Here is a 26,661-nt window from a genome sequence, read left to right as displayed (position 1 = left end):
ATTTTTTTCATAATCATTTCATTCACCTTTAAGAGGCTTTATTACACTTACAAAGCAAAATGAAATTTGTTTATTTACATCCATGTCTTATATACTAATAGCTAAATGGCCTCCCTGCAGAAATTTAAATCTGTGGATCTGGGCCAGGGTTGCAGAAAAAAGGGGGGTTAAAAACCTCCCAAAACTAATTACCTGACTGCTGCACATGCACAGTGGTGTGCCACGGGCAGGAAGCAAAAAAGCCCCACCCAGGTCCAAACAGGTGGCTGCAAGCTGCCCAGGCCCAGCAGAGGAGGTGGCAGCGAACTCCCCTCCCCCCCCCCAGGCTTGGCAGCGAAGAGAGGATACAACCATAATTAGTGCTACATCCACCCAGTGTTTGACGATGGGAAGTGCTAGAGAAAGTTCTGAGCCTCGCAACCCCCCCCCCCTCCGTAGATAGGTAAAGTGGAAGAGGGGAAGGTTTGGGGGGACCAGAGGGAGGAAAGGTGAAAGTTGTTTGCTGGGGGTGTGGAGAATGGTAATGGTGTTTGAGAGGGAACCAAGGGGGGAAGCGGGTAAGAGTATTTGCCTGGGAGAAAATGGGAAGGTAAGGGGATTTGCTAGGGAGGAGGGTGGAGGGTAAGGGAGGGGGGAGGAAAAGGGAATAATCTTGGAGAAAGGTAGGAACAGTGAAGGATCTGTGAGAAAGGAGGGAGGAAAAGTGAAGAATAATTGAGAAAGGGGGGAAGAAAAAGGGAAGAATCCTTGGGAAGGTGGGGAGAAAAAACAGGGAAGGATCCTTGGGAAGGGGGGGCAGAGAAGGATCTTTAAGAATAAGGTCCCAGTGCATTCCCCCCCCCCTTCCTAATATCACCCTGACACAATCTGCAACATTTTGTTGTCCCTCCTCCCACTTGCACTATTAGAAATGTTGACTCCCCCCTCCTCCAAACCATTATTCTAGCTTTGGAATGGCTACTACTTAAGGGAACCAAAACTCTTGTGAGTTAGAACTAATATTTCCTCTACAAAAAAATGTCTGCAGGCTCTTCAATCTAATTTGTGCCGTGTGTTTAAAAGGTGTGGTGCCATTTATCCTACACTGAGTTGCCAGTTTGTCTTATTTAATTATTGCAATTTTATCCCATTCTTCCTTTCAGGGGCTCAGGCTGGCATACGTAGTCCTCCCCTCTTCCATTTTATGTCACAACAACCCTGTGAAGTAGGTTATGCTAAGAGAGAATGACTAGCCCATGGTCCCCAGTAAATTTCATGGCATCTAATGATTTGAAACAGTGTCTCCAGTCCTAGTCCACCACTCTAATCACTATCACCACATTGGCTGTCACACAGTGTATTTATGGGACATTATCATTGTCCTGTTAGCATGGGCTGACTTTGCAGTATATGTTGTGCTGCAATGAAAAACTTACTTTTCCTTCACTCTTGGTAATGACTATTGTCAGATACTAAACCCTCAGACTGTTTGTTTTTCAGGCGTAATCAACCATTCTGCTTATGTGGATTGGAACTAATGTGTAAAAAGGACAATTTGAGTGTCGATAATTTAAAAAGCTTACTCTTCAATTTGCTTTCCTTTCAGAGAAGGTCAATCCTAATTAGCAGCTACTGTTTAAATGTGATCTTTATAAGGCTGATAAGAACAAGGCTTGAACAGTTTTGATCAAGAAGTAAGCACAGCATGCCTTAAAAATAATTAACATTAGATTGTTAGTTTCATCTGCCAGGATCTATTCAACCTAGGGTGACGTCCACTGAGAAGGAATTATTAATAACTATTGGAGACTGTAACAACATATCTCTTTTCCACTGCCCCCCAAAATTGAGAGTTTCGGTTTTCTGTGGTTTTGCTTGTTTGGTCTGAGCTAGACTTGAATTTTTACTGATATTAGCAGTTATGTTTTACCCTCTCACCTGGTGGTGTTCTTTTACCTTAGGTTAGCAAATAAACAGGACAAAGAAGGTGCATTGGCAGAAGCAGATGTAATTGAGTGTTTATCTCTTGAAAAGCTTGTCAACGAGCACAAATGCCTGTGTCAGATTGTAAGTGCATTTTAATAAGATCTGATTTGATTCTTGGGTCAGGCTGAAATTTTATTATCCTGTCATGCCATTCAGCCCTACAAAATGGCTCTTCTTGCCTTTGTGTTTCTGTTGTCTAGTTGCAGTTGTGCCAAATTAAAGATTTAAAGAAGGTCTGAGCGCTTAATGCCCAAACAGATAAATACAGCTCTGGGTCCCATATAAATGCTTTACCATCTTGTCAGATACTTGTTAAATATTTTATTTTTAAATATGAATATTAACCTTAAGAAAAAAACAGTAACATTAACTGTAATCCAATGAAATAAATCAAGCAGTGGCAAATCAGTTTATTATAAGACAAGGGGTGGGGAGGCTTAGGCGAACTCTCTTGAATTGCATGCTTTCTGAAATTATCAAAAATAGTTATTAGTTGGCATGTTCACTGAAGCATTACTCCAGCATCCTTAAACAAACTCCTTAAAAATCTTGATTTCTCAGCGTGCAGAAGAATTTAGTGCTTGGCTTCTTGAGAAAGGGACCAGTTACTCCATCTTAATAAGAACTGTTTGTTTCCCACTATGTTTCTAGGATTTTGGAAGTTCTATGAACGACCTAATTTATCAATACATAGTAATGGACAAGTAGTGCTACCTAAGTGTTTTTTTAGCCAGTATTCTGAGATATTTCCTCTAATGCAGCTTGGTCTAGTGGCACTCAGAAACTGAAAATATCTTTGCTTGCCTTTTTTTAAAATCTAATTTTTATGGAGGTATAGAGCTGATAATTCTATTTGAAAATGTCAGCAGTTATACATTTTTATTTTCTTTCTGTGTTACATTAGTATCAGTATGAAGTGATTTGCTTTAGGTATTAGTGTAGTGTGATACAAATCTGCATCTTGTGTAACAGTAAATTATCTCCAGAGAGTTGCAATCTAGAAGACAGAATAAATGGAATTTTCCATTACAAAAGTGTGCTCATTTCTGGAGTAAGTGGTTTGGAGCATGTAGATTGCAGATTTTGTGGCTAGCAGATATTCTGACATAGTTCATTTCTTAGGAGTCCAGATCCCCAAACTTAAAATGAAAGTATCTTTGGAGTTTTATAGTAAAGACTTTGGAAAAGGGTTTTTTGGAGAGGTGGGTGGGTACACAAACCTGTGCTTGTTTCTTCCTGGATTTCAGCATTTAGTGTTCCTTGCTGTATTAATACCTGAGCCAGTCTGAAAACAAATAGCTGGAGCAAACTGTGTATGTGTTCTTATTTATAAATGAAAAGCTCATCAATGGAAAAAATGTTTCGAAAAATTACTTGCCTGTGAAATGAGGATCTCATTGTTCACATTCATTGTAGTTGAATATCATAACTGTTTTTCTCTCCCTTTACAGGAGCCTTGTTCAGCTATTATGGGCTGTGGGAAAAAGATTGACAAATCTATAAAAAAAGGTTTACTTTGGCTATTACATATTATAGCAAAAGATTTTGATGCCTTACATGAACGAATCCAGAAAGACACTACAGAGCAAAAAGCATCTGAAGAACAAGAGAAACAAGAACGAGCTGAACGAGTGAAGAAGATAAGAGGAGAAAGGTATTCCCCCCTCCCTTTACAAATATGATCTGTGTGGAGGAGTGTTAACAAGTTAATATTAATAAAACAGTATGGGTTAACCTAAGCAACTTTTTCCACTGGAGAAAAAGACCACCAAAGGCTATGCTGGCAATTATGGTACCTGCTTGTATAGAGTGGTTAAGGTAGCTGAATAAGGATCATAAGTTGGCTGGATCCAACCCTATATTCTATAAAATAGCAATTTTTAGCAATATTAACATGAGCTTAAAAGACAAATATTTCATAATAACAAACAACAAAATGCTCAGAGTTTTTTGTTGAGATCTTTGAAGTTGCTTGCTAGTGCTGTCCTCTCAAAACTGGCCAGTGTCGTCTTCATAACATTCATTAGAGGCAAGTAGGCCATAACCAAAGTATTACTTTAGATGCTCTGAAAGGCTTCCAGGAGCCAGTACAGCTTCTGACAAGCAGGAGAATAGAGTATCTCATCTCAGCCATGCCACAAATAATAGAGCATTTTCTGAAACTCCCCTAAACTTCTAAAGCAACGTTCGGTTTTTTGTAGTAGCCTTTGCTCAAGAAGCATAAATTCAAGACCCTAGTAGGGTTACATAACTGGTCACACAGTTCTCTGAGTTGTGGCCAAAGTAGACCATAATTATGTTGTATCTCCGCTCTGGATCAAGGACATTTCAGTTACTTGAAATTTTGAGGTTAAGAAAGTATGCATGCATCTCCTTATTTTACCCATGTTTTGCTCTCAAGATCCAAATTTTCAAAGATGTTGGAATTTTTGGTACAGTCCTAGAATTGAAATATGCTGTTGTGTGATTTCCACTTTCCCAAACAATAGAAAATCACAGTTGAGAGGAGGGATTTTTGTAGATTGATGGGTTTTTTATATTAAACTATTTACTGAATGAAATCAGTCTAGCATCCCTGGCTAGATCCTGGCGAGGTACGTCTGTCAGCTAACAACTTTTTCTAACAAGTTACAAATTCCAATGCTATTCTCTTTTGTGCTTGCATACAGCCTGCAAAAACTATTCATTCAGCCCCCAACCAGGCAGGCAAGGTGTGGCATAAATTCCAGTGACATGACTAATAGCTTTCAGAAGCCATTCATCAGAACTCTGTTGTCCAATGTTCAGGGTTAGGCTATACAAAACCTAGACAGAGAGGGCCATTTTGCGTAACCAGACAGCATGCTTGCAACATGATGAAGATCTGGATAAATAAGTATTGTACCAGAATATTTGTTGCATGTGACGAAAGGCCATCACAATAAAGTGAATAAAACACATATAAAACACATAAGCAAAACAATAAAATGATGATGTTAAAAACATATTAAAATTACTTAACACATAAGGACCTTCATTATTCACAGGTGAAGGAGACTCAACCATTAAGCACAGATGGAACCCTGATTTTCTTAGCTGCCAGGGCAAACTGTGCAGCTCCATAAGAGATATGTCGATTCAGGTTGGAAAGAAGGAGAGTTAATTTTTCCATCACGGGGGAAGAATCAATGTTTTTAAAGATTTCCCCAAGAAATATATATCTGGGCTCTGTAAACAAAGTGCAGAACAAAAGATAATGGAGAAGGTTTTTGTAGAGTGAAGCTCCACAAATACAGAAACAGGCATCAATTGGTATTTGTGTGTAACAACTGTGTAGAATGGCTGAGGGCATGGTTTGAAACTTAGAGAAGTTGAAGCCATTCTAAGACTAGGAAAGGTGCTTTTGGTCAAATAAGAGGCTCTGCCATGGTCCAACTTGAACAACTTGAATCAGGGAGAAAATTTGGAACAGAATTGTACTGTTGTCCAATGCAGAATCCATCTTAAAGATCCAGTCTTGTTTATTTAGACCGGGCAAGGGGACAGCCCAAAAGTCATCCACCAGGGAATAATGACAGAGGATATTACTAAAGCCAACAGAGCAAATGGTGTCTGAAGGCAGTAGTGCATTGCTTTGCCTTAAGAGCAGACTAGCAGAGAGATTCTTTTGCTTTCTCCAGAATCTAAATAAGGCCAAGTGCAAACAAGCTCTGATAGAAGGTAACCCAAGTTCAGCCCACACTAAAGCCACTGGAGTGCCGTAAAGCAAAGCAAGAATCCTCTTTAAAAAGAGGTTTTGAATTGGTTCCAAGTTCAAGGTCAGGCATTCATTCCAACCACAGATCTCTTCACCATATAGAAGTTGTGGGATGGCCTTACACTGGAACACTTTCAAGGTCAGCGCAACTAAGAGTCCTCCTTTAAAAGTGTAAAATTTAAAGATGGCCCCCAGTGGTTTTTCAAAACTGAGGCTTTAGTTATGACCAAGAGGGCTTTCCATGGGAGAGGTTCACTAAATGTCATGCCAAGATTCTTAAAAGTTCTGCATTGTTCAATGAGATTGCCATCTATTCACCACTTAAGTCGTCAAAGTCTCTTCCCAAAGACCATTACTTTGATCTTGGCAAAGTTGATGTTTAAGGCCTCGCCCTTACAGAAATTGCCCAGATTGTTCAGCATCCTCCTTAAACTGATACAAGTTAATGACACTAACACCATGTCATTTGCATAGGAGAATTGATACTTTCTGACCCCCCCAAAGATGATGGGAAGAACTCAGGGCCCGACAAGCTTGGAACGATGTCATTTAAGTAGAGATTGAAGAGCAAAGGGGCCAAAACACACCCCTGTATGATCCCCTGAGTAATTGGAATCTGTTAAAAAGGCTGTGGAGTGAATTTTAAAAGCAAGCAGCCAGTCTTCCAAAAGCATATTTTAAACACGCACACAGAGCTGTGGATGAGGTTTCCCCACAAAATTGTGTTTTAAAAGCAGGTTAAAAACAGAGTGACAGACAGAAAATCAGCCATTCCTCCTACAAAGCCCCGTTTTTTTAAAAAGCAAAAAACGTTTGGAGTGCCCATGGCTACAGAACACCTCCTTCCCCCTCCCTCCCCTGGGTCTCTTCTCCCAACTGGTGAGTACGTTGCTGCTCCGTGGTTGGAAGGAAACCCTGCTGATCAAGGCAAGCTGGGCTTCCATTCGGGTTTCCAGGGTGACAGAAGGAGGGGAAACACAGCTCAGGCATTCCCCTGGCTCCATTGCCCGGCAATAGATTGCTGGCACCAGAGTGTCTGGATCACGATCAGATACCGATCGACCCGAACAAGCCCCCCCCCCCCCGACTGCTGGATCTGTTGCTGTGGATGGCACCAATCCGCCGGGTCCCGATCGCGCGAACGCCATTATCGTGGGTATTTTTCTATTGTAATGCCGATCGTGCCCATCTCTAGTGCCTACCCCGTTCCTAAACCCTGCTTGCTCAGGATGAATAATGTCATTAGAAGTCTTCCAGTTTGTGCAGCAAAAATTTGCCTTACAACTTGGAGATTATGTCCTGCAGGCTAATTGGTTGATAATTTGGTGGGACTGATTTGCAGCCCTTTTTAAATACCGGGACAACTATGCTTTGTCTGTCAAGGATAGCTTACTAGCTCTTTCCTGGCAGTTCTACATTCTCCAGTGGTCAGGGAGTGTGGCATTCCTTACGATTGGGAAGCAGCTCCTCCTCTAGCGCAGGGTCAGACGACTTTTAATTGATCCTGGGTAGGGGAGGGGCTTCCCCTCGTCTCACCAGTTTTTTCTGGCCCTGCCTGAGTGCAGAACATCGACGACTGCACTCTGTGCAAGCACGCGATCCAGCACCAGAAGGCGAAAATATCAGAGGCTTGCAGGGGGAGGACAGCCTGGCAGCGTCTTCTTCCCCCCTTGGATTGCGGAGGATGCGACAGCGAGTGGCAGAGCCGGTGGCGCTAGGCTTGCCTAGTTTCCACGGCTCACGCAAGGGCTCCCGCACCTTTCCGTCTCTCCCAGGAGAAGGGCCTGCCTCCCCTTTCGACTTCGGGCTGTGCGGTGGAGCAAACACCGGTGGAGCGATGCAGGGGCCAAAGAAGCATCGCTCGCAGCTCTGCACGGCTGCGGCTGCACTCCAAACCTCCATTACAGCAAGGCAGAGGAGTAACGCTGCAGAAAGTTTGGTGAGAGGCCCTCTAGGGACACTCCTTTTTCTTCCTTTCCCCTCTTCCTGCACTTTGAGGTTTTCCCCTCCCACCACTCTCCCTGGGATGCTCACCTTTTTTCTCCTCTCCTCAATAGCGGAAAGACTCAGAGATGGCATCTAAGGCAGGATTCAACCCAGCCTCTAGTGATGGGGGGGTGCGTTTGCAATCTGGACCTTCCCAGCTCCCCTGCCTCCTTGTCCACCCTCCAATCTCCCAGGCGGGAAGGAGGAACTCATTTGGACTCAGATGTGATGGGATAAGTAGCCAAGGCTGAGGTGTCTTCTTGGCTTGGCACTGAAGTTAGGAGACACTTTAACGAAGTCCTAAGGGAGCATGGCTTCCTCAATGAGGACTTTGGAGTTCCCAAGAAGCAAGGGCAGCCTAGACGTGCGTGTTCCAGTAAAAGGGAAAGAGGACGTAAGGGCTCGCCCTCCCCCCACAAAATTAAGAGACACAGGGAGGAGGGGAATTTTGTATTACACAGGGACCCCAGTCCCTCGGACAAAGATGAGAGATCTGTCTCCAATAAGTCAGAGATTTCCTCAACAGTAGAGGAGGGAGAGTTTTCTGAAGAGGAAGAGGACACCTCCCCTCCACTGCAGGTGAGACTGTTCCCTCACGAGGCATACGCCAGGTTGCTTCCAAAGGTCCTGAGAGTGCTGGAAATACAACCTGCATCTTCTGACAAGAAGGAAACAGACCCTGCCTTTCCTCAGGGATCAGAAAGGGTCTTAGCCAAGAGGAACCAGACACAAGCCAGTGTTCCTCTTCCAGCGGTCTTCCATGACATCCTGAAGACAGAATGGGAGGCTCCTGCTAAAGCCAAAACCTACCAGCCTATTGTCAACAAACTTTACTCACGTCAGATGCCTCCAAGAAAATAAAGCTACTGATCGTGGATGACCCGGTGTCTAGCTTGGCGTCCACATCAGTCCTCCCTATGGGAGCAGATGGCCTCCGAAAAGACCCCTGCGACCGGAGGATAGAGCAGGCACTTCGTAGAAACTTCGAGGCGTCAGCCAATTCCTTCAGGGCCTCAGTGACTGGCTCCCTCTTTGCAAGGGCGGCCTTCTCTTGGGCCTCTGACCTGGTGGCAGCTGAGAGCAACATACCCAAGGAAATCAAGGATGAGGTGAAGAAGATAGCACTTGCTACTGCTTTTGCGGCAGATGCCTCCATGGATGCTTTCCAGTTTTCCTCCAGGGCCATGGGTTTTAACGTAGTGGCAAGGAGAAAGACCTGGCTGCATAAATGGGAGGTCAACGCATTGGCGCAGGCAAAAGTCACGGCTATTCCCTTTAGTGGAAGCCACCTCTTCGGTGAAGCTTTGGAGAAATATTTGAAGGAGGATAAGGAAAAGAAGAAGGTTCTTCCATCAAAGAAGAAGGAACCCCAGCTTAAGAAGAGGTCTCAGCCCTTTCATGGCAACAGAAGAGTTTCCAGATTTGGAACTTCCAGGCCCGCAAAGGGACGCTGGCAGTCCAGATCCAGATCAGACAGTCGGGTTCCCTTCCAAATTTGGCCTCTTCTCCAAGGGCCCGAAGAAGGACGCTTCTGCATGACTACGGAGCCCCAGAAAGCGGCCTAGCTATAGGGGGCAGGTTACTGAACGTTACAAACGTATGGCTTCAGGATGTGTCAGACAAATGGGTCCTGGACATTGTAACAAATGAGTACTCTTTAGAGTTCAAGACCTTCCCCAGGACGTGTGTTATTAGAATGCCAAAACACTCAGATGCCCGAAAACACCTGCTGATGCTGCAAGCCATCCAGCACCTTCTCGAGATAAGGGCAATAGAGGCAGTTTCTGCCCACCAATGGAATCGGGGTTTACTCGATCTTCTTCCTTGTGCCAAAAAAGAATGGAGCCGTCAGAGCCATCTTAGACCTCCAGTGGCTGAACAAACACCTCAAGACTCGCAAGTTCCGGATGGAAACGTTGCAGTCCATCATCACAACCATCCAGAAGGGGGACTTCCTGGCCTCAGTGGACCTATTGGAAGCGTATTTACACATACCCATCAAGGAACCTCACAGGAGGTTCCTTCGCTTTGCCTACTACGGGGATCATTTTCAATATCGAGCTCTCCCCTTTGGACTCAAATCCTCACCCAGGGTGTTCACCAGAGTCTTGGTGACTTTGATGGCTCTTCTTCGGCAACAGGGAGTCTCTCTTTTTCCTTACCTCGACGATCTCTTGATAAAAGCCCCATCTCTACATCAGGGCGTGGAGGCAGTAAAGAGAACAACAGAGTGCCTGGAGAGGCACGGCTTCATTATCAACTTGAAGAAGAGCAATCTAACTCCAGCACAGAAGATTGTCCACTTGGGCGTTCTGATAGATACAACAGCGGACAGGATGTTTCTGTCCGTGGAGAGACAACAAAAGATTCGGGCAATGATATCCCAAATCCTCAAGAACCGTCATCAAGACTTAATGTTCTTGGCATAACTGGCAGGTGTCTTGTCAGGTGTCTTGTCAGGATTCGCTCCAGTGGGCACATTTTCATACATGACCACTCCAGAGATTTCTTCTTCCTTACCAGAGAGCCATTGCACACAAAGCCCACCTGATGGTATCCATTCCAGAAGGTCTCCTGCAGGAGATGAGCTGGTGGTCCATCCCGTGCAAGTTCTAACTCGGTGTCCCTCTTCAGGAGCCCAAGAGGGTCATCATAATCACAGATGCCAGCTGATGGGACTGGGGGGCACATTCTCAGGGCCTCTCAGCTCAGGGGTCCTGGTCAGAGGAAGAAAGATCCAAAAGTATGAACCTCTTGGAACTGAGGACGGTCAGGAAAGGTCTCCTGGAGCTCAAGGACCAGCTTGCAGGTGCTCATGTTCTGGTTCAGACAGACAATATGACAGCGAAGGCGTATCTCAACAAGCAGGGCGGAACCAGGTTCAAGACCCTACACAGAGAGGCTTGTGCCATAATGTCCTGGGCAGAAATCAATGTCCTCTCCCTGAAGTCTGTGCATGTGGCCGGGAAGTCCAACGTCATGGTGGACAGACTGAGCCAGAGGGAGGATAGACCATTCCGAATGGACGCTGAACAGGGATGTCTTCAAGAGAGTCTGCAACAGGTTCGGGACGCCAGTAATAGATCTTTTTGCAACTTATCAGAACTGGCAGGTGCAGAGGTTCGTGTCCAGGCTAAAGGACCCACACACTGTGGACTCGGACGTTCTAAATTGCGACTGGCCACACGGTCTCTTGTATGCGTTCCCTCCGGTTCAACTAGTGAGCAGGACAATTCAGAAAATCTTAGAGCAGAGGGCAGAGATGATCATCATAACACCGCATTGGCCAAGAAGAGCTTGGTTTCAGGATCAGATCAGACTATCAATCAGGGAGCCTTGGCACCTACCCATCTCAGATCATCTGCTGACCCAGGGACCTCTTGTTCATCCGAGGCCAGAGATTCTCAGTCTCACTGCTTGGATGTTGAGCGCAACCAACTTAGGAAGTTAGGTTATTCAGAGCAGGTGATTTCAACCATGTTGGCATCTAGGAAGAAATCTACTTCCAATAGCTACAATAACACCTGGCAAGTGTTCCAGATCTGGTGCATGGAGAGACAGAAGGATCCACTATCCATTCCAGTTAAGGACATTTTAGTTTTCTTACAGGAAGGTCTAGAGAAAGGGCTTAGCACTAGTACCCTGACACGTCAAATGGCAGCCATTTTGGCCGTTCAGGGATGTAGCAAGGGGAGATCCCTGGCCCAACACCCGCATGTCAAGAGGTTTCTTAGGGGAACTACCTTACTGAATCCCCCGCCAGTCCATAGGTTCCCCACTTGGAGTCTCTACTTAGTGCTTAGGGCCTTGTCTAGAGAACTGTTCGAACCTATGGCTACGTGCCCGTTGAAGGAACTGATCTTCAAAACGCTATTCTTAGTGGGAATCACTTCCGCTCGAAGGGTATCCAAGCTGAATGCCCTATCAGCGGATAAGGAGATGTATATATTCCACACAGATAGGGTAGTCTTACAGCCAGACCCTACCTTCATCCCTAAGGTCAACTCTTCCTTTCACAGGGGGGAGGTGATTAACTTACCAACCTTCTGCTCAAACCCTCAACATAGGAAGGAAAAGGAGTGGCATTGCTTAGACGTTAAGCGAGCTTTGAGTTTCTATATAGATAGAACCAAAAGTTTTCGTAAGTCAGAATCCCTGTTTGTTTCTTTCCTTAAGGGGAGCAGCCACTTCTGCCGTGTATAGATCTATCCCCTCCTTAGAACTGATTTGCAAGGCAGCCACTTGGAAGTCTGTGCATTCATTTACCAGACATTACAAAATAGACAAGCTAGCTTCAGCGGAGGCTGCCTTCGGGAGGAGGGTGCTGCAGCAAACGATCTAACTCTGGCTTCTTATTTAACCCTCCCTGGGGCAACCAGCTTTGTTAAGTCCCAATTGTAAGGAATGCCACACTCCCTGACCACCGGAGAATGGAAGATTTGTTTTCACTTACCGTGAAGCTTCCTTTCTCGGTGGTCCGGGAGTGTGGCATTCCTGCCCACCCAGCAGTGGTGAGTATGCTGCAGTCTCCTACTCTATTAAGAAAGAAAGAAAAGACAGCAAACAAAGAAAAGGATATAATGATAATTATATGGGAGGAGGGGAGAAACAGAATGAGTTCCATTTAACTGTTCTTAGTTGTGTTAAGTTTGCAGTTTAGAACTTACAGGTAGGCGGAGGGGGATTAAGTCTTCTGTGGCTGGCAGAGGATCAGAATCGTCAAAGGCCTGAAAATGAACTGGCGAGACGAGGGGAAGCCCCTCCCCTCCCCAGGATCAACTAAAAGTCATCTGACCCTGCGTTAGAGGAGGAGCTGCTTCCCAATCGTAAGGAATGCCACACTCCAGACCACCGAGAAAGGTTCACAGTAAGTGAAAACAAATCTTCCATTCTTGATCAAACCACCCTCTGCCAAGGTATTCTAAGGGCTCAGGCCAGGGAACAGTAGTATATGAGATGGTAAAGAGCTGTGCCATACCCGCATTCCCTTCCTCATGACATGCACAGCTATCTCTGGCTTTTGAGATTGACTGTGTGACGAAGTTGCAGTGACTTGGAATCTTAGGCAGAGAACGCTCATAGCTCATTCTCGTGCTGTGTTTGTGATCTTATTGGAAGGAATGTCTATTATTGAAGGACCTTGCATAACTTAATTAATATTACTGCTTGACTAAACTAGGAAAAATAAGCTGCTTCATATGGCTTAGTCTAAATCTGCTAATAGCTACTAGTTGTTGGTCAGTAGCCTTTAGCTGGATAAACTGTAGCAGAAGTAATAAAAATGAAATTTAGCGTCTTCTGAAATCAGTGCCAATGGGATGATGCTGACTGGACCAGCTATCAGTGGCAGAATCTAGGAGCTAGGTTCAGAGTTGCAGTTACCAATTAATACTAATTATGATTGTTAGAGATGCATGCCTTATGCTGTTCTTGAATAAATCTTGCATACTGGTAAGTTCACTGACAGATCACCTGACATTAAAAAAATAAAAATAAATTTCAAGTACTTCTGAATCAGACTTCTTTAGCATATATGCTTTTCAGTTGATTAGCATAGCATCTCTAGCAAGGATGTAAGTTCATACATAAAATTACTGTAAATTTTATTAATCGTGAATTATAAAAGTTTTCTGATGAAATCGTCTACAGTGCAAATTCAAAAAGTATTTTTAAAGCAGCATCATAAATGTTATGGGTACAGAGCTCAGCATGGAGTCTGTATTCACCATCTGTCTCAGTGTCTTTCTTTGGACAAATGTGACATTTATCTGTGGTATGTATCAACCTTAGAGATTAAGATTTTTGGTTACAGTTTGAAACTGGTATATGTCAAGGCCTTCCAGTAGATGATAGCATTCTATCCAGTTATTTCCTGGATGTTTTGGACCAGATTGTTTTCCTACTGTAAAGCATTAATTCTTCATAGTCCCTCATTGTTGAAAAGTAGGTTATTCGTGACACTTTTTCGTATTTACATACTTAGTGTCAAAACTCTAGTGTATTTTTCTACTAAAAAAAAGCTTTTTGGCTTCTCAGTCTTAACATTCTATACTTTTCTGCGGATGTGCTGTAGGAGATCAGGTGAAATAAGATATTTCAGTGTCTCCTTTCTCACATCTATACCTCACTTTCTCCCTCCCCTCTCTGCTGTTTCTTCAGTTACTCTCTGTGGCAGGGTCAACAATTTATTAGCGTGTGCATGGATCTCAATTTTTTCCCTGCACTTCAGCATACAGTGATTATGATGAGCTTCCCATGTCCTTTTATCTAATCCTTCAAAATAGTTATAAGGATTTAAGGGATGAGATAAAAGGACACGTGAAGCTCATAATCACTGTTACTAGTTGATGTTTTATTTATATGTTTTGCAAAATTTAGTTCATGTACCATCATTATAACTAAAATACAACATTTTCTTGTGGCTTCCGTCTCTTGAAGCAATGCCTGGAAAACATGAATAAATATAGCTGTGGAAGCAACACAGGTTTCTCATGTAGAGTGTTTTTGGCCGTAGGCAGTTCAAGACAGACTTTTCTGTTTTTCAGCCACATCCAGGGATTGAAGGGAGAAGGCAGAAGCAGTAGGACAAATAGCTAACAGGCAAGAGGTCATGAGGACTGTGGCACAGGATTTAGTGGAATAGAAGTACCAGCAATGACCACTGTTGCTCTTGGCAGTATAAATGCAATAGTAAAAGACACTGCCATCGGACATTCCTGGAGTAATGTTCTGAAAATATAATAACAGCTGCTTGGCGCAACCCAATATATTAAGGATTCCTGAACAAAGTCAGTGCTATCCTTCTTCCTAATTGAAGCAAGTAAATATGGTTTCACCTTTGTGCTTCCAGAGAACAGTGATTTATGATGCATCCTAATAATACAGCCTAGAGATGGATACGAACCAGGAAAATTCCAAACTGTGCGATTTGTCATGTTTCACGAACCACGAACTTTCACGAACTTGCCTCGGTTCGTGAACTGGTTTGTTCGGTTCATGAAAACGGCACTTCTGGGTCAGTAGAAGGTCTGTAGAGAGCCCATCCCCCCCCTCCCCGCCAAGGAAACTGATTGATTGGTGCCAGGCTGTCTGCAGTGATGAACTAAAATATGAACCAAATGAACTGGGCTAAAATTCATCATGGTTCGTGAGAAATGAGCTCCCACAAACTGCCGGTTTGCGAACCATGGACTGGCCCAGTTCATGACAAGCTTCGGTTCATATTTCGGTTTGTGCCTTCCTCTAATACAGCCTTGTCCAATCTGTTGGTAGGCCTGTACAAAATATAAAACTTAGGGGGGGAAAGGTTTAGTCCTCTGTTTATTGTTCTGACCTTTAAATGGGCTTTTACATTCCATCAACCCCTTTAAGATAGCCTGAAGCTGCTAACTAATTAATTAGTATGTGTGCAATTAAGATTTAGCTAGGCATAAGGAGGATTAACACCCAGATTGTTTCCAAACCTAAAGAAACCCTGTTGAGCTATTGTTTGTCTGCTGAGGCAAATGTACAGGTCATAAAAACAGAAGAGGGGCCTTTTACAACCCTTACAACACAGTCCTGATCTGAATTTTGGTCTTGTGCCCTGCTGTTAAAAAAGAAGAAAATGGTACCCCTCTGTTAGGGGTGTGCACAGGAAAAAATTTGGTAAATTTGAGTTCAGTAATACCGAACTAAAAAAATAATAATTGGTATTCCCTGAATACCAAATTCATTTTCTAGTTTGATTCAGTGATACAGAGTAAGTTTGGTAATATACTATGTTATATATAACCTCTTTGCATTAAAGATAATAATACTTGACTACAATACAGGACAAGAATTACCAGATATGTGAAGTGCTTTGAAGTATGCTATTTAAGCATTATTATTAAAATCTGTTAACATAGATACCATCAGATCATAAAGAGAGAGACAGATACACAGAAATATAACCTGAAAAGCATTTCCTCTGAGATTGCATTGATTCAATTTATTTTTTTAAGAGAACGGAAAGAGAGAGAAGAAGCTGAATGTGAAGGACGGATGCTGTCAGATGAAATTGACTCTGAGATAGTAACTGGCAACCCATTCCAGCCTATATCAACAGTAATCGCTGAGGTATCAAAATGTTTGTTTTACTTTATTAACCAAGGATTTGAGGTTAATACTTCCCTTTGTCTAAATTTTGAGTCAGGGTGTTTATGAAAATTATTCTTCATCCCCATCCTCTCATGATAAGTGATGTCTGTGAGGTAATGCAGATCAACATGCATCCTTAGTATTAATATTAATAAGCCTTGGTCAGTAGTACTGAAGTATTGTACTCTGGAAGTATTGTACTCTGCTTTCAGGGTACCTTTAAGTTGAAAAGGTGATCTGCTACATCCTTCTAAGTCCACTGAAGTTAATTAGAACATTTTAAATGAATTTCTTACAGTATAACATTTTTTTCAAGTTAGGGAGGGACACATTTGTTGCCATATATATTGAGAAGTCATTAGTCATGATTTCAGTAGAATTTGTTTCGACGCATGTGTGCTTAAAATTTCATGCTTAATTTTCAGATACTACCAATATCAAAACTTAAATAATATTCTAGTACTGTGGTGGCTAATCTGTTTGGCATATATTCCACTAGTGCAGCCAAAATTTTATTTTTTATTTATATTTCAATTTATATACCGCCCATCCTCAGGGGCTCTGGGCAGTGAACAAGTTAAAATCAATAAAAACAAGAAAACAACACTAAAATCAACATACAAAACAATAATGAAATAAATTAACCAAGTGCAATGGTGGGGAGAACCCCCCCACCCCAAAGGTGGGAGCCTGACATGGCACCGCCCCCTTCAACCACCGAACGCCTGGTGGAACAGCTCTGTCTTACAGGCCCAGCGGAACGATAATATGTCCCGCTGGGCCTGGGTTTCCATTGACAGAGCGTTCCACCAGGCTGGGGCTAGGACTGAAAAGGCCCTGGCCCTGGTTGAAGCGAGGCAGGCTTCCTTAGGGCTGGGGACCACCAGTAAACATTTATCCGCTGATCGAAGCGGTCTCCGGGGAACATACAGGGAGAGTCGGTCCCGAAGATACGCTGGTCCCAACCCGCTCAGGGCTTTAAAGGTAAGAACCAATACCTTGAACCTGATTCGGAATTCAACTGGAAGCCAGTGCAGCTGGCGCAGGACAGGTGTGATATGTGACTGGTAGGATATACCAGTCAGGACCCGCGCTGCCGCATTCTGGACCAGTTGTAGTTTCCGGATCAGGCCCAGGGGTAGCCCAGCATAGAGTGAGTTACAGTAATCTAGCCTGGAGGTGACCGTTGCATGGGTCACTGTAGCCAGGTCCTGGGGCGTCAGGTAGGGGGCAAGTTGCCTGATCTGACGAAGATGGAAAAATGCAGACTTGGCAACCGCCGTGACCTGGGCCTCCATCGACAGGGAGGCATCCAGGAGCACGCCCAGACTCTTCACCACTGGCAAAGTTGCCAGTGGTGTCCCATCCAGGGCAGGGAGCTGGATCCCAACATCTGGCAGCCCCCATCCCAGCTGCAGGACCTCCATCTTCTTCGGGTTCAGTTTCAGCCTGCTCTGTTTCAACCATGCCATCAAAAATATTGCACACATTACTATACGGTACATATGAACACCTTCCCCCTGCTCCCAGTGCCTCAATTTTATTTTATCTCTACTTTGTTGTGCTGGGGACAGGCCTAAGGAGGAAAGACAAGCAGTATAAGTATAGTTAGGAGCCCAGGAATATCATATTTCCAGGAGTACTATAAATATCTGCTGCTCATGCTAGCGGTAGCACCTGTTTTACAGGCTGGCCTGCACTGTTCTCAGAAAAATACAAAAGATAGATTTGTTAAATTTAGCAAAATTACTTGTTTTTGTTTTGAAGATGCTTCATTTCCATCTATTTGTATATTTATTTGATATCAATATAAAATGTGCTATAAAATGAAGCAGCAGTGAAACAAGTGTTAATAAAACACGAGTATAAACACTAGTTACTTTAGACCGCTATGTCTCCTACTCCTTTCCTCTTGCATGATTCCTTAAACCATAGGAATGGTTTAAGGAACTGTAGTGTCTTTTGCTGTAGTGTCTTTTGCTTCCTTGAGGTTATATGAAGATGTTTTTTTTAAAGTTGTAAACTGCTAGTCTTCCTAAATCAATGTGATTAAAGACATAGTCTTCCCAGCATGAGACAATTTAAGTAGGTTATACACAATGATTTGTTTATGGGATCACTGAGTAATCTTTCTGTCTATATGAGAATGGAGTTAGGGCTGTTGAGCATGTTTGTACAGCTGAACCTTTAAATGCATATGTATGTGCTGTCAAGTCACAACTGACTTATAGCGACCCCAGCAAGAGGCTTTCAAGGCAAGTGAGAAGCAGAGGTGATTTTGCTTTCCTGTGCAGAATCTTTTTGGGTGGTCTCCCATCCAAATACCTACCCTGTTTAGCTTCTGAGATCTGACTAGATTGGGCTGTACCATGCCACTTTCCATCCTGAACTTTTAAATACTTGCCTTTTAAAACAAATGAAAATGTGAAGCAATGTGAATCTAACATGCACTGGCTTCTAGTGAAGCTGACTGACTTAAAGATTGTAAAACACTTTGCTTAGCGCAAATGCTATATCAGTACATAATCATGACTTGTAATTCCAACTTATTAAATGCTTTATATGTGTAATATTTCAGTAATTCTTTGTAGAATATTTTCTCTGGCTTTTTGTTCACATTTAGGGGTGTGCACCAGAAAAAGATTTGGGTTTCCTGCTTCGGGTTTACCCGAAGTGAGAAAAAACTTCGTAAATACCTGAAACCCTAAGCGGCAAGCCGCTTCGGATTCGGGTATTTAACTCACTTTGGTATGCTCTGTAAAGATTCAGAGCATACCGAAGTGAGGGGGGGATTTCCCTGCCAAACAGCTGATCCCAGGGTTTAAATGCCCCTTTCCTTGCTGCTTTGCAGTGGCATGGAAAGGGGCATTTAAACCCCTTGATACAAATCACTTTGGGAAGCTTTGATTTGGGGTTTCTAAATTGGGCCCAGCATGCTGGGTCTGATTCAGAAATCCCAAATCTTTGCGAATTGGGTCCGATTTGGGTATTTTACCTGAATGGGAAACCCGAATCGAACACCTCTTTTGACATTTCCCCTGCTTTGCTCTCCACCAGAAATTCTGTCTTGCACACATGGGTTTACTAAAATGTCCTCTTGCTATGCTTTTTTAGAATGAAAAGAAAGTTGAAAAAGAGAAGAAAAGGCAGCGGGAGGAGAATGAAAAGGATGCCATTGCCTTGAATCTTAAAACAGATCAGGAGCAAACAGAGACTCAGAGCACGATCAGCCAGCAATCAAATGACTGTAGACTACTAGAAAGTTATAAAGCTGCCCTAACACAACGATTGGAACATGAAGATGAGAATGACCAGCAGATCTTTGAAAGCCTTGATTCTGGGGATAATGCTGCCTTGAATACAGGACTCGGTGAGCTTTACAAAGTCAATCCATGGCTTAACTTACTAGCCATAGTCTGCTTGTGCTTACCACAAACATCTTCCTCAGTTTCTGTGAAATTCACAGTTCACTTGAGTCATAGCTCAAGAGGAGTTAGCCATGTTAGTCTGTAGTAGCAAAATAGAAAGGAGTCCAGTAGAACCTTTAAGACTAACCAACTTTATTGTAGCATAAGCTTTCGAGAACCACAGTTCTCTTCGTCAGTTGCATCTGACGAAGAGAACTGTGGTTCTCGAAAACTTATTCTACAGTAAGGTTGGTTAGTCTTAAAGGTGCTACTGGACTCTTTTCTGTTTTACAGTTTACTTGAGAAAAGGCTGGGTATTGTTTCATATGCTGAGGTTTACAGCATGACAATCTGCCATTTCTTATCTTCTACAAAATTCAGCATAAATGAGAGCTTAGGGATGGAACTGTGGGCAGCTAAAAGCATGAGAGCAAATTGTCCCAGCAAATGGGTTTCTAGATGAAGGCATACATGGATTGGCTTAAATTCAGAAACTTTGTTAATGACTAGTAGGATGTGTGTCAAGTGGTACCTTAGAAACCAACAAGATTTTCAGGGCTATAAGCTTTTGAGACAGATCTCCCTTTTTCAGATACCTTTGACTCTTGAAAGCTTATACCCTGAAATTGGTTTCTACAATGCCACTGGACTCAGATCCTACTGTTCGACTGCTGGCCAACATGGATATCTACCTACCTGAAACTGTGTTAATGAATGTTGTTGTTCTTCCAAGTGTGGGTTTGTTGTTCAGAACTGGTAAGAGATAGTCATTTATACTGTGTGTACTGTATGGTACATAGATGTATGGTACATGCTCTTATGAAAGTCTGTCTTATTTATCTAAGAACAATACTGCAAGCTAGCTTTTAAAGATTAAAAAAAAGAAAACTACAGGTTTTTTCTAGTTCTTTTGAGACCGCTTTTATCTCAATCTTTTTCTGGAAGATGATTTTGAGTGTCACGTTTCTTTTGGTTTTGTTTGCCCTGCCCACTCCTATCCACCTCCAATCCACTTCACGATGACTGGACATTCATCATTATCAAACCACTCCTCCTCCCCACTTCCTCCTCCCCACTTCCCAGTTTTGTTTTCTATCTTTTTTAACCATCATTTTCAAATTGATATATTGACTACCATAGTATTAATAGATGCAGGAGATTCTCTGAATTCTCAGCTTTCATTTTTTTTAAAGGCAGTCTCTAGCTCCTTCCATTGTGGAGCTATACCATTTTACTTATATCTTCTCAAAGGAAGAAGCGACTTACTTTTTTATTGAAAACTGGGAACTCAGAGAATCTGCTGCATATTTTGTTACAATGATAGGTCAATAGAGTGATATGAAAATGGCAATTTTAAAGAAATCACAAAAGCCTTGGTGGCCCGAGGGAGGGAGGCTGGCCATTTCTGACAAAAAAGCAGCATGGTTTGAAAATCACATTGTTGCTGTTGCTCTAGGCTCCATCCCAACAGAGATTAGTTTGCCTTGCCAGTGCGGCCCTCCATCACCTGACTCTGAGTCAGCCCAGGTGGGGCTCTTCTGCTTGGATTGCAGTATAGGGTGGGGAAGCTTAGGTATGGGTAGCAGAGCTTCCTTTTAGACTTCCCCATGCAAAGAATTCTCCATGTGTTCATTTTTTATCTTTTTTAAAAAAAATCGAGCTCTTATATAGTAATACAAGCATGCACAAAAAATAAAAAGTAGGTTCTGTGACATCTCAGATGATGCCACTGATGATGACATCACCCTCACTGGCAAATCCTAATTTTTTAAAACAGGCACAGAGCAAAGTAAACTCACTTCCCAACTGTAAAAATGCTAAGAGAGTGTAGACATGTGTAAGAACTGTACCCAAACCGATTCTAATGCTTGAAGAATGATTGCTAAGGAAATCAGGAATAAGTTGAGTGTGCAGAAAAGCCTTCTGTGTTGGCTGTCCTTGAAGACTTACCAATAATTGCAGCTCGTAGAGAATGTGGCAGCCTCTTTGTTGTTAGGGGACACATCTTGCCAATTTTAAAACATCATTTGCTGACAACTTATTTCCAAACTCAGTTAAAGAGGCTCGCTATGACCATTAAAGCCCTTCATGGACTATGACCCACATATTTAAAAAAATGACCTCTCCCCCTATTTATTTATTTATTTCAAATTTCTATTCCGCCCTCCCCGCAAGCAGGCTCAGAGCGGATAACAACATATTAAAATACAATAAAAATTCATCTACATTAAAACATCATTAAAACAGCAGTGTATTTCTATTAATACACATTTAAAACAGGATGGTGGACAGCCTTGACAGGGAGGGTTAAGATTTTATACATTGTCTTATGCCAGCTATGGTCTTTAGCTTGCCACTCTCTGTGTGTTCCCTTCATAAAGGTGGTCCATCTAGCATGGATAAGGGCCATGGAAATTTTAAGGAAGTGCTGTAAGCTATATTATTCACCAGAGCTTTTAATGGAGTGTAAGTTACAGACATTTTATTCAGTTAGATGGGGATTGTGAGTTTATGTTGTTTGGGGTTTTTAATTATGGATTGTAAACCACCTTGAACCTTGGGGAAAGGCGAGATATAAATGTTTCAGTGGTTAAAAGCCAATAGTCAATATTGTGAGTCGACACCTTGCTCATTGGTTGAGTTTCACCAGCCAAGAGAAACCAGTACTTACACAGGGTGGTTTTATCAGTACCTCCCTTTGATTAATATGCAGAACAGACTTGATTTACTGTCCTCTCACTGCAGCACCCCATTATATTAATTTCCCAGCCTCCTACTACTCCATATCAATCTTTGAAGAAAGACCTCTTAACCAGCTGTCATCTATGTAAGCATTTGCAATTATGAAAATGGAAGATTGCAATCAGAGTTTTTTGTAAGATCCTATTGTTACATGCCAATATTCTTTACATTTGCTTTAGAGAACAATAAAAAAAAATCAAAGAAACTAAAATTAAAAAGGAGTCACCGAGTAGAACCAGTCAATACAGAAGATCAAGTTTCCCCAAATCCTACACCAGTAGCACCTCTTGCACCAGGTAGGTAAAACACATGCATATTCATGAACTATAATTAATGGTAAATCAGTTTCTAAAAGCTATAGTGAAATGATTTTATTTACTAATTTAGAAAAAATGGATTTCACATTTGACTTATTTCACATAGAAATTTTGGCATGTCTTCTGCTGGATTTACTTGTAAAGTAAAACAAAAGTCTAGTGGCACGATAAAGAGTAACAAAATATAGGTAATAGATTTTCTTCAAATGTTTTAGTAGAGGCTGAGTATGTAATGAGAGATCTTTTTCTTCAAATGGGTTAAACTAGATAGATGTTCTTGTAATGGGAATGCCTAATATAAGCAAAGTACTTTCTACAATCTACCAAATACCTAGCTTCATTTCAGATTTTTTAAGACCACTGCCTGTTATAAGAACACATGTCTTGATTAGGTTCCTTACAGTTTTAGTAAGTTTTCTTTTGTCTTTTGAATAGTTACTTTACAGCAGTGCATACAGCTTCTCGGTTTTACCCAGATAAAATGCAGTTGTAGGATGAAGGTAAAGGAAGGTAAAAGCCAAATATGTGTTGCTGCTTTTTCTGGGCTATTTACATTCAGAATAGTATTCCTGAGTACCATAAATACATTGCTGTATAGAGCTTTAACAATATGGGGAACATCTTGACTTACTGCAAATATAGCTAATCTGGTTTCTAACTGTGGGTCTTATTTTTAAAAATAGAAATAACATGTTTTACTTGACTTTTTTCCAACTGCAGTGTTTCAAATCCGTATTGCATTTTAAAACCTGTGGATTTGACCCTTTTAACATAATCTAGTGCTGCGCAATAAGTTACTCATGTTACTTGTTGCTAATAGTAGCAAATAAGAAGGATTCTTCTGAGAAACAGAAATACCACCTTACGAACTCTTCATAGTACAAGGCATTGCCAGTGGAGGGAAAAATAGCCTCCCAGTACTTATGTCCATGTAGAAGTACTTTGTATGTACAAACAGGCTTCTCTGAATGGCTGGGATCTTTTGCTGGATGAACATTTTGGTAGGGAGGGAGAAAATAAGTTTTGAAATGAATGCATAGACATCCTGATCCACATGTATACTAATCTGAAAATACATCACACAAGGTTGTTGAGCCTCACTCTCAAGTTAGTGCATATTTATCTAAAAATCCATATTTATTCAAAAGCAGGTCTTAATGAAAACAACTGATCTCTAGGCTACAGAGATCGGTTCCCCTGGAGGAAATGCTTTGGAGAACGGACTCTATGGTACACCCTGTTGAGGACCCTCAGCTCCTCAAACCCCAGGCTTCCCCTCCCAAATCTGCAGGAATTTTCCAACATGGAGCTGGCAACTCTAATTACAAGACTTATTTTTACATGCCCTTCTAAGTTGGTTCAATAACAACATAAGATAATTGAGAGACACATGAAACGTTGATAAAATTAGGAATGGTTTTGAGAATGAATAATTCTTTCTCTGTGTCAAAATACTAAATGTCTGGGTCATCCAATTAAATTGGTTAGTAGTAGATTGAAGGCAAAACACTTTTTCATGCAGTACATAATTAAGGTATTAATTGCCACTCACCACTGAAATAACTACTAATATAAGTAGTTTTAAAATTAACTTTATGGGAAATAGATTCCAGCAGAAATCCTTATTAACGGTCATAGCTAAGAATATTAAGTACCATGATGGGTTAAAGCTGTATAACTGTTTACTGATATATACCACTGTTGATCTACTAAGCAGATATCTCTGGTGAACAGTTTCTGTCTGTCAGCTAAAGTTGGTTTACATAAACATTGATTTATTATGCAGTAAGTTATTTCCTTCCTTTGCAGTCTACTTTTAAATGGAACTGTAGGTTTACGTTTTTTGTATTGTGAATTTCTTCTATTTTTTATCACACAGATAAATTTGCTCATTTCTAGATTTCTGTTTGACAATATAGTGATGGTCTTTGGTATTATTGTTTTTAATAGTTGGCTGGGAAACCCCTAAAATTAACAGAATTCGAAAACTTGAACCTCTTGGTGAAACCCATCGTAATGGTAATTTTAAAGGAGATTGCAATGTGTTGTTTGTCCTTACAAAGCCATTCTGTTTTGCATGCTGGCTTATTTCTTTCATTGCATCTAACCTCAGGCTGCTTTGAGTTTCTTTTCAAGTTTTTATAAAAATCCACTCTTTCCTAGATTTTTTTACATTTAAGGCAAAAGTGCTGCTTATGAACTATTGGTTTCTTTGTTTTATTCAGGGCAGATTATGCTCAGTGGCACATACTTATATCATAAATAATTTTTAAAAATTAAATAATTTGTACCATTCTGTATAATATTAAAAATGTCACATGATGGAGTTCAGAGGCAAAACAGAAATTAGGTGTATATATCATCAGCTAACAATAAAAGTCAGATAAAGTAACTGCTAAATTCTGCAAGACAGAAGACAGAGCCGTGTTCTTAATATCTTAATTAGAAAATGAAGGTAATGTGGCATGCATAGTCCAGAATATATAGAAACAACTGATTAGCGCAAACAATGAATAGATCTTGATATCCCTGAACTTGATTTATGTAAAATAGGATTTGTCTCTAATATTTGTTAACTGTTTATGAAAGGTTCCAATTTAATTATTGATCTTAAAATATAGGAGTCTTCTGATTTATAACACAGAGTTCTCTTAGCTGTATAAAATTCATACATAGCTATTGGAGGGAATTATTTCATGGCTGCTTGCTGAAAATCCAATGCCTTTGCCCTATAGCATGTCCCTATTACTATAATAAACTTCCCTGTTGAGCAACATTTCAGTGGGAGAAGCACTTATCTCTGCAGCTGAATTCATATTCTCCATGCATAGGTTTCTAGGTTGAGTCTCAGGCATCTCCAGTTAAAGAATCTCTAAAAGAAAAAGCCTTTGGTAGTAAACTAGGTAGGCCAGTGGTCTAATATAAGGCCTGTTAATGTGTTTGTGTATTAGTATTTTTCAAACAATAATAATTTCTTATAAATATTTATGATGGTAAGCATTATAATACAAAATTTTAATATGCTTTAAACTGCATTTGTATAATGAAGTCCACCTTTGTTTTTAAGGAGTATAAAAAGAAGAAGGCAAGAGAAAGGACAGGATAAAAGAGGTAGGGAGGAGAGGAAAGGGCTCGTGCTGTCTTGATTACATTTGCTTTGCTCACAACAAGGCAGCCTGGTTAGTGGCTGGAGCATGGGAATGAAAATCAAGAAACATATATACTATTAGTATTTTTCATGAAGTTCCTTGTAGCCTTATTTAAAAACACCAAATCTTGAAATGGAGATAATGTCTGTCAAGGGCTATTAACCAGGGCTTACCCCCAAATGCTGTTTAGGATCAACAACTATAAAGTGCATTTGCAAGAATTCAGTGGCTCTTCAGGAGCTCTGATTTCCCTGCTGTTTAGGTGCTTGGTTTCTTTTTAAAATGCTTGACATATATGCCATTCTCGTTTAGTATAAAGAGAATAAGTATCTATCAGTTCACTTATTCTGCATTTGTATTCTTGTTTAATATTTGGCAGGGTTCATACTTTTCTCCCAGAAAATTATGTACCAAATATTTATGAAAATCTTTATATTTCTGCATTGATCAAGGTTCTTTATTCTCTGCTGGATTTTTTTCAAGTAGTATCTAATAGGATCTATTGTATTTAAAGGTAAAGGTAGTCCCTGTGCAAACACCGAGTCATTACTGACCCATGGGGGGACGTCACATCACGACGTTTTCTTGGCAGACTTTTTATGGGGTGGTTTGCCATTACCTTCTCCAGTCATCTACACTTTACCCCCAGGAAACTAGGTACTCATTTTACCGACCTTGGAAGGATGGAAGGCTGAGTCAACCTTGAGCTGGCTACGGCTACCTGAACCTGGCTTCCGCCGGGATCGAACTTAGGTTGTGAGCAGAGCTTGGACTGCAGTACTGCAGCTTACAACTCTGCACCACGGGGCTCTTCTCTATTGTATTTAAGGAAAGATAAAATTATTACATGAAAAAAGTATTTTTTTCTTTTGCAGTCTTTACATATAAAAGCATAAATGAGAATGGTAAACTATATATGGTTGTTGGACTAGGAATCTAGGCATATATATATATATATATATATATATATATATATATATATATATATATATATATATATATATATATATATATATATGTCCTTGTATGGTGGGCCAGTTTGGTGTAGTGGTTAAGAGCAGCAGAACTCTAATCTGGAGAACCAGGTTTGATTCCCCACTCCTCCACTTGAAGCCAACTGGGTGACCTTGGGTTAGTCACAGCTCTTCCAGAGATCTCTCAGCCCCACCCGCCTCAAAAGGTGATTGTTTGGGGGATAATAACATAACAATAAGTTGTCGTGAAGGGTGGTATATAAT

General features: G+C 41.4%; 1 protein-coding gene across 4 annotated transcripts in view; it reads left to right on the top strand.

Annotated features, from left to right (window-relative positions):
- The window catches only part of ARL13B (ADP ribosylation factor like GTPase 13B), a 63,553-nt gene that overhangs the window by 32,176 nt on the left and 4,716 nt on the right, over nucleotides 1–26,661 (top strand). For 2 of the 4 annotated variants that reach the window (XM_054973620.1, XM_054973617.1), the window contains exons 5-10: nucleotides 1,941–2,046; nucleotides 3,417–3,619; nucleotides 15,673–15,787; nucleotides 18,923–19,178; nucleotides 22,137–22,253; nucleotides 24,225–24,293. In XM_054973620.1, the coding sequence (XP_054829595.1) occupies nucleotides 1,941–2,046; nucleotides 3,417–3,619; nucleotides 15,673–15,787; nucleotides 18,923–19,178; nucleotides 22,137–22,253; nucleotides 24,225–24,293 (866 nt within the window). Of the gene's footprint in view, nucleotides 1–1,940; nucleotides 2,047–3,416; nucleotides 3,620–15,672; nucleotides 15,788–18,922; nucleotides 19,179–22,136; nucleotides 22,254–24,224; nucleotides 24,294–25,341; nucleotides 25,386–26,661 lie in introns of all 4 variants that reach the window. The other 2 variants (XM_054973618.1, XM_054973619.1) reach the window with 2 other exon arrangements.

Source organism: Eublepharis macularius, chromosome 3 (genome assembly GCF_028583425.1).
Source record: "Eublepharis macularius isolate TG4126 chromosome 3, MPM_Emac_v1.0, whole genome shotgun sequence".
In the NCBI taxonomy this organism is placed as follows: Eukaryota; Metazoa; Chordata; class Lepidosauria; order Squamata; family Eublepharidae; genus Eublepharis; species Eublepharis macularius.
This window is presented reverse-complemented; position numbering and strand designations above follow the sequence as displayed.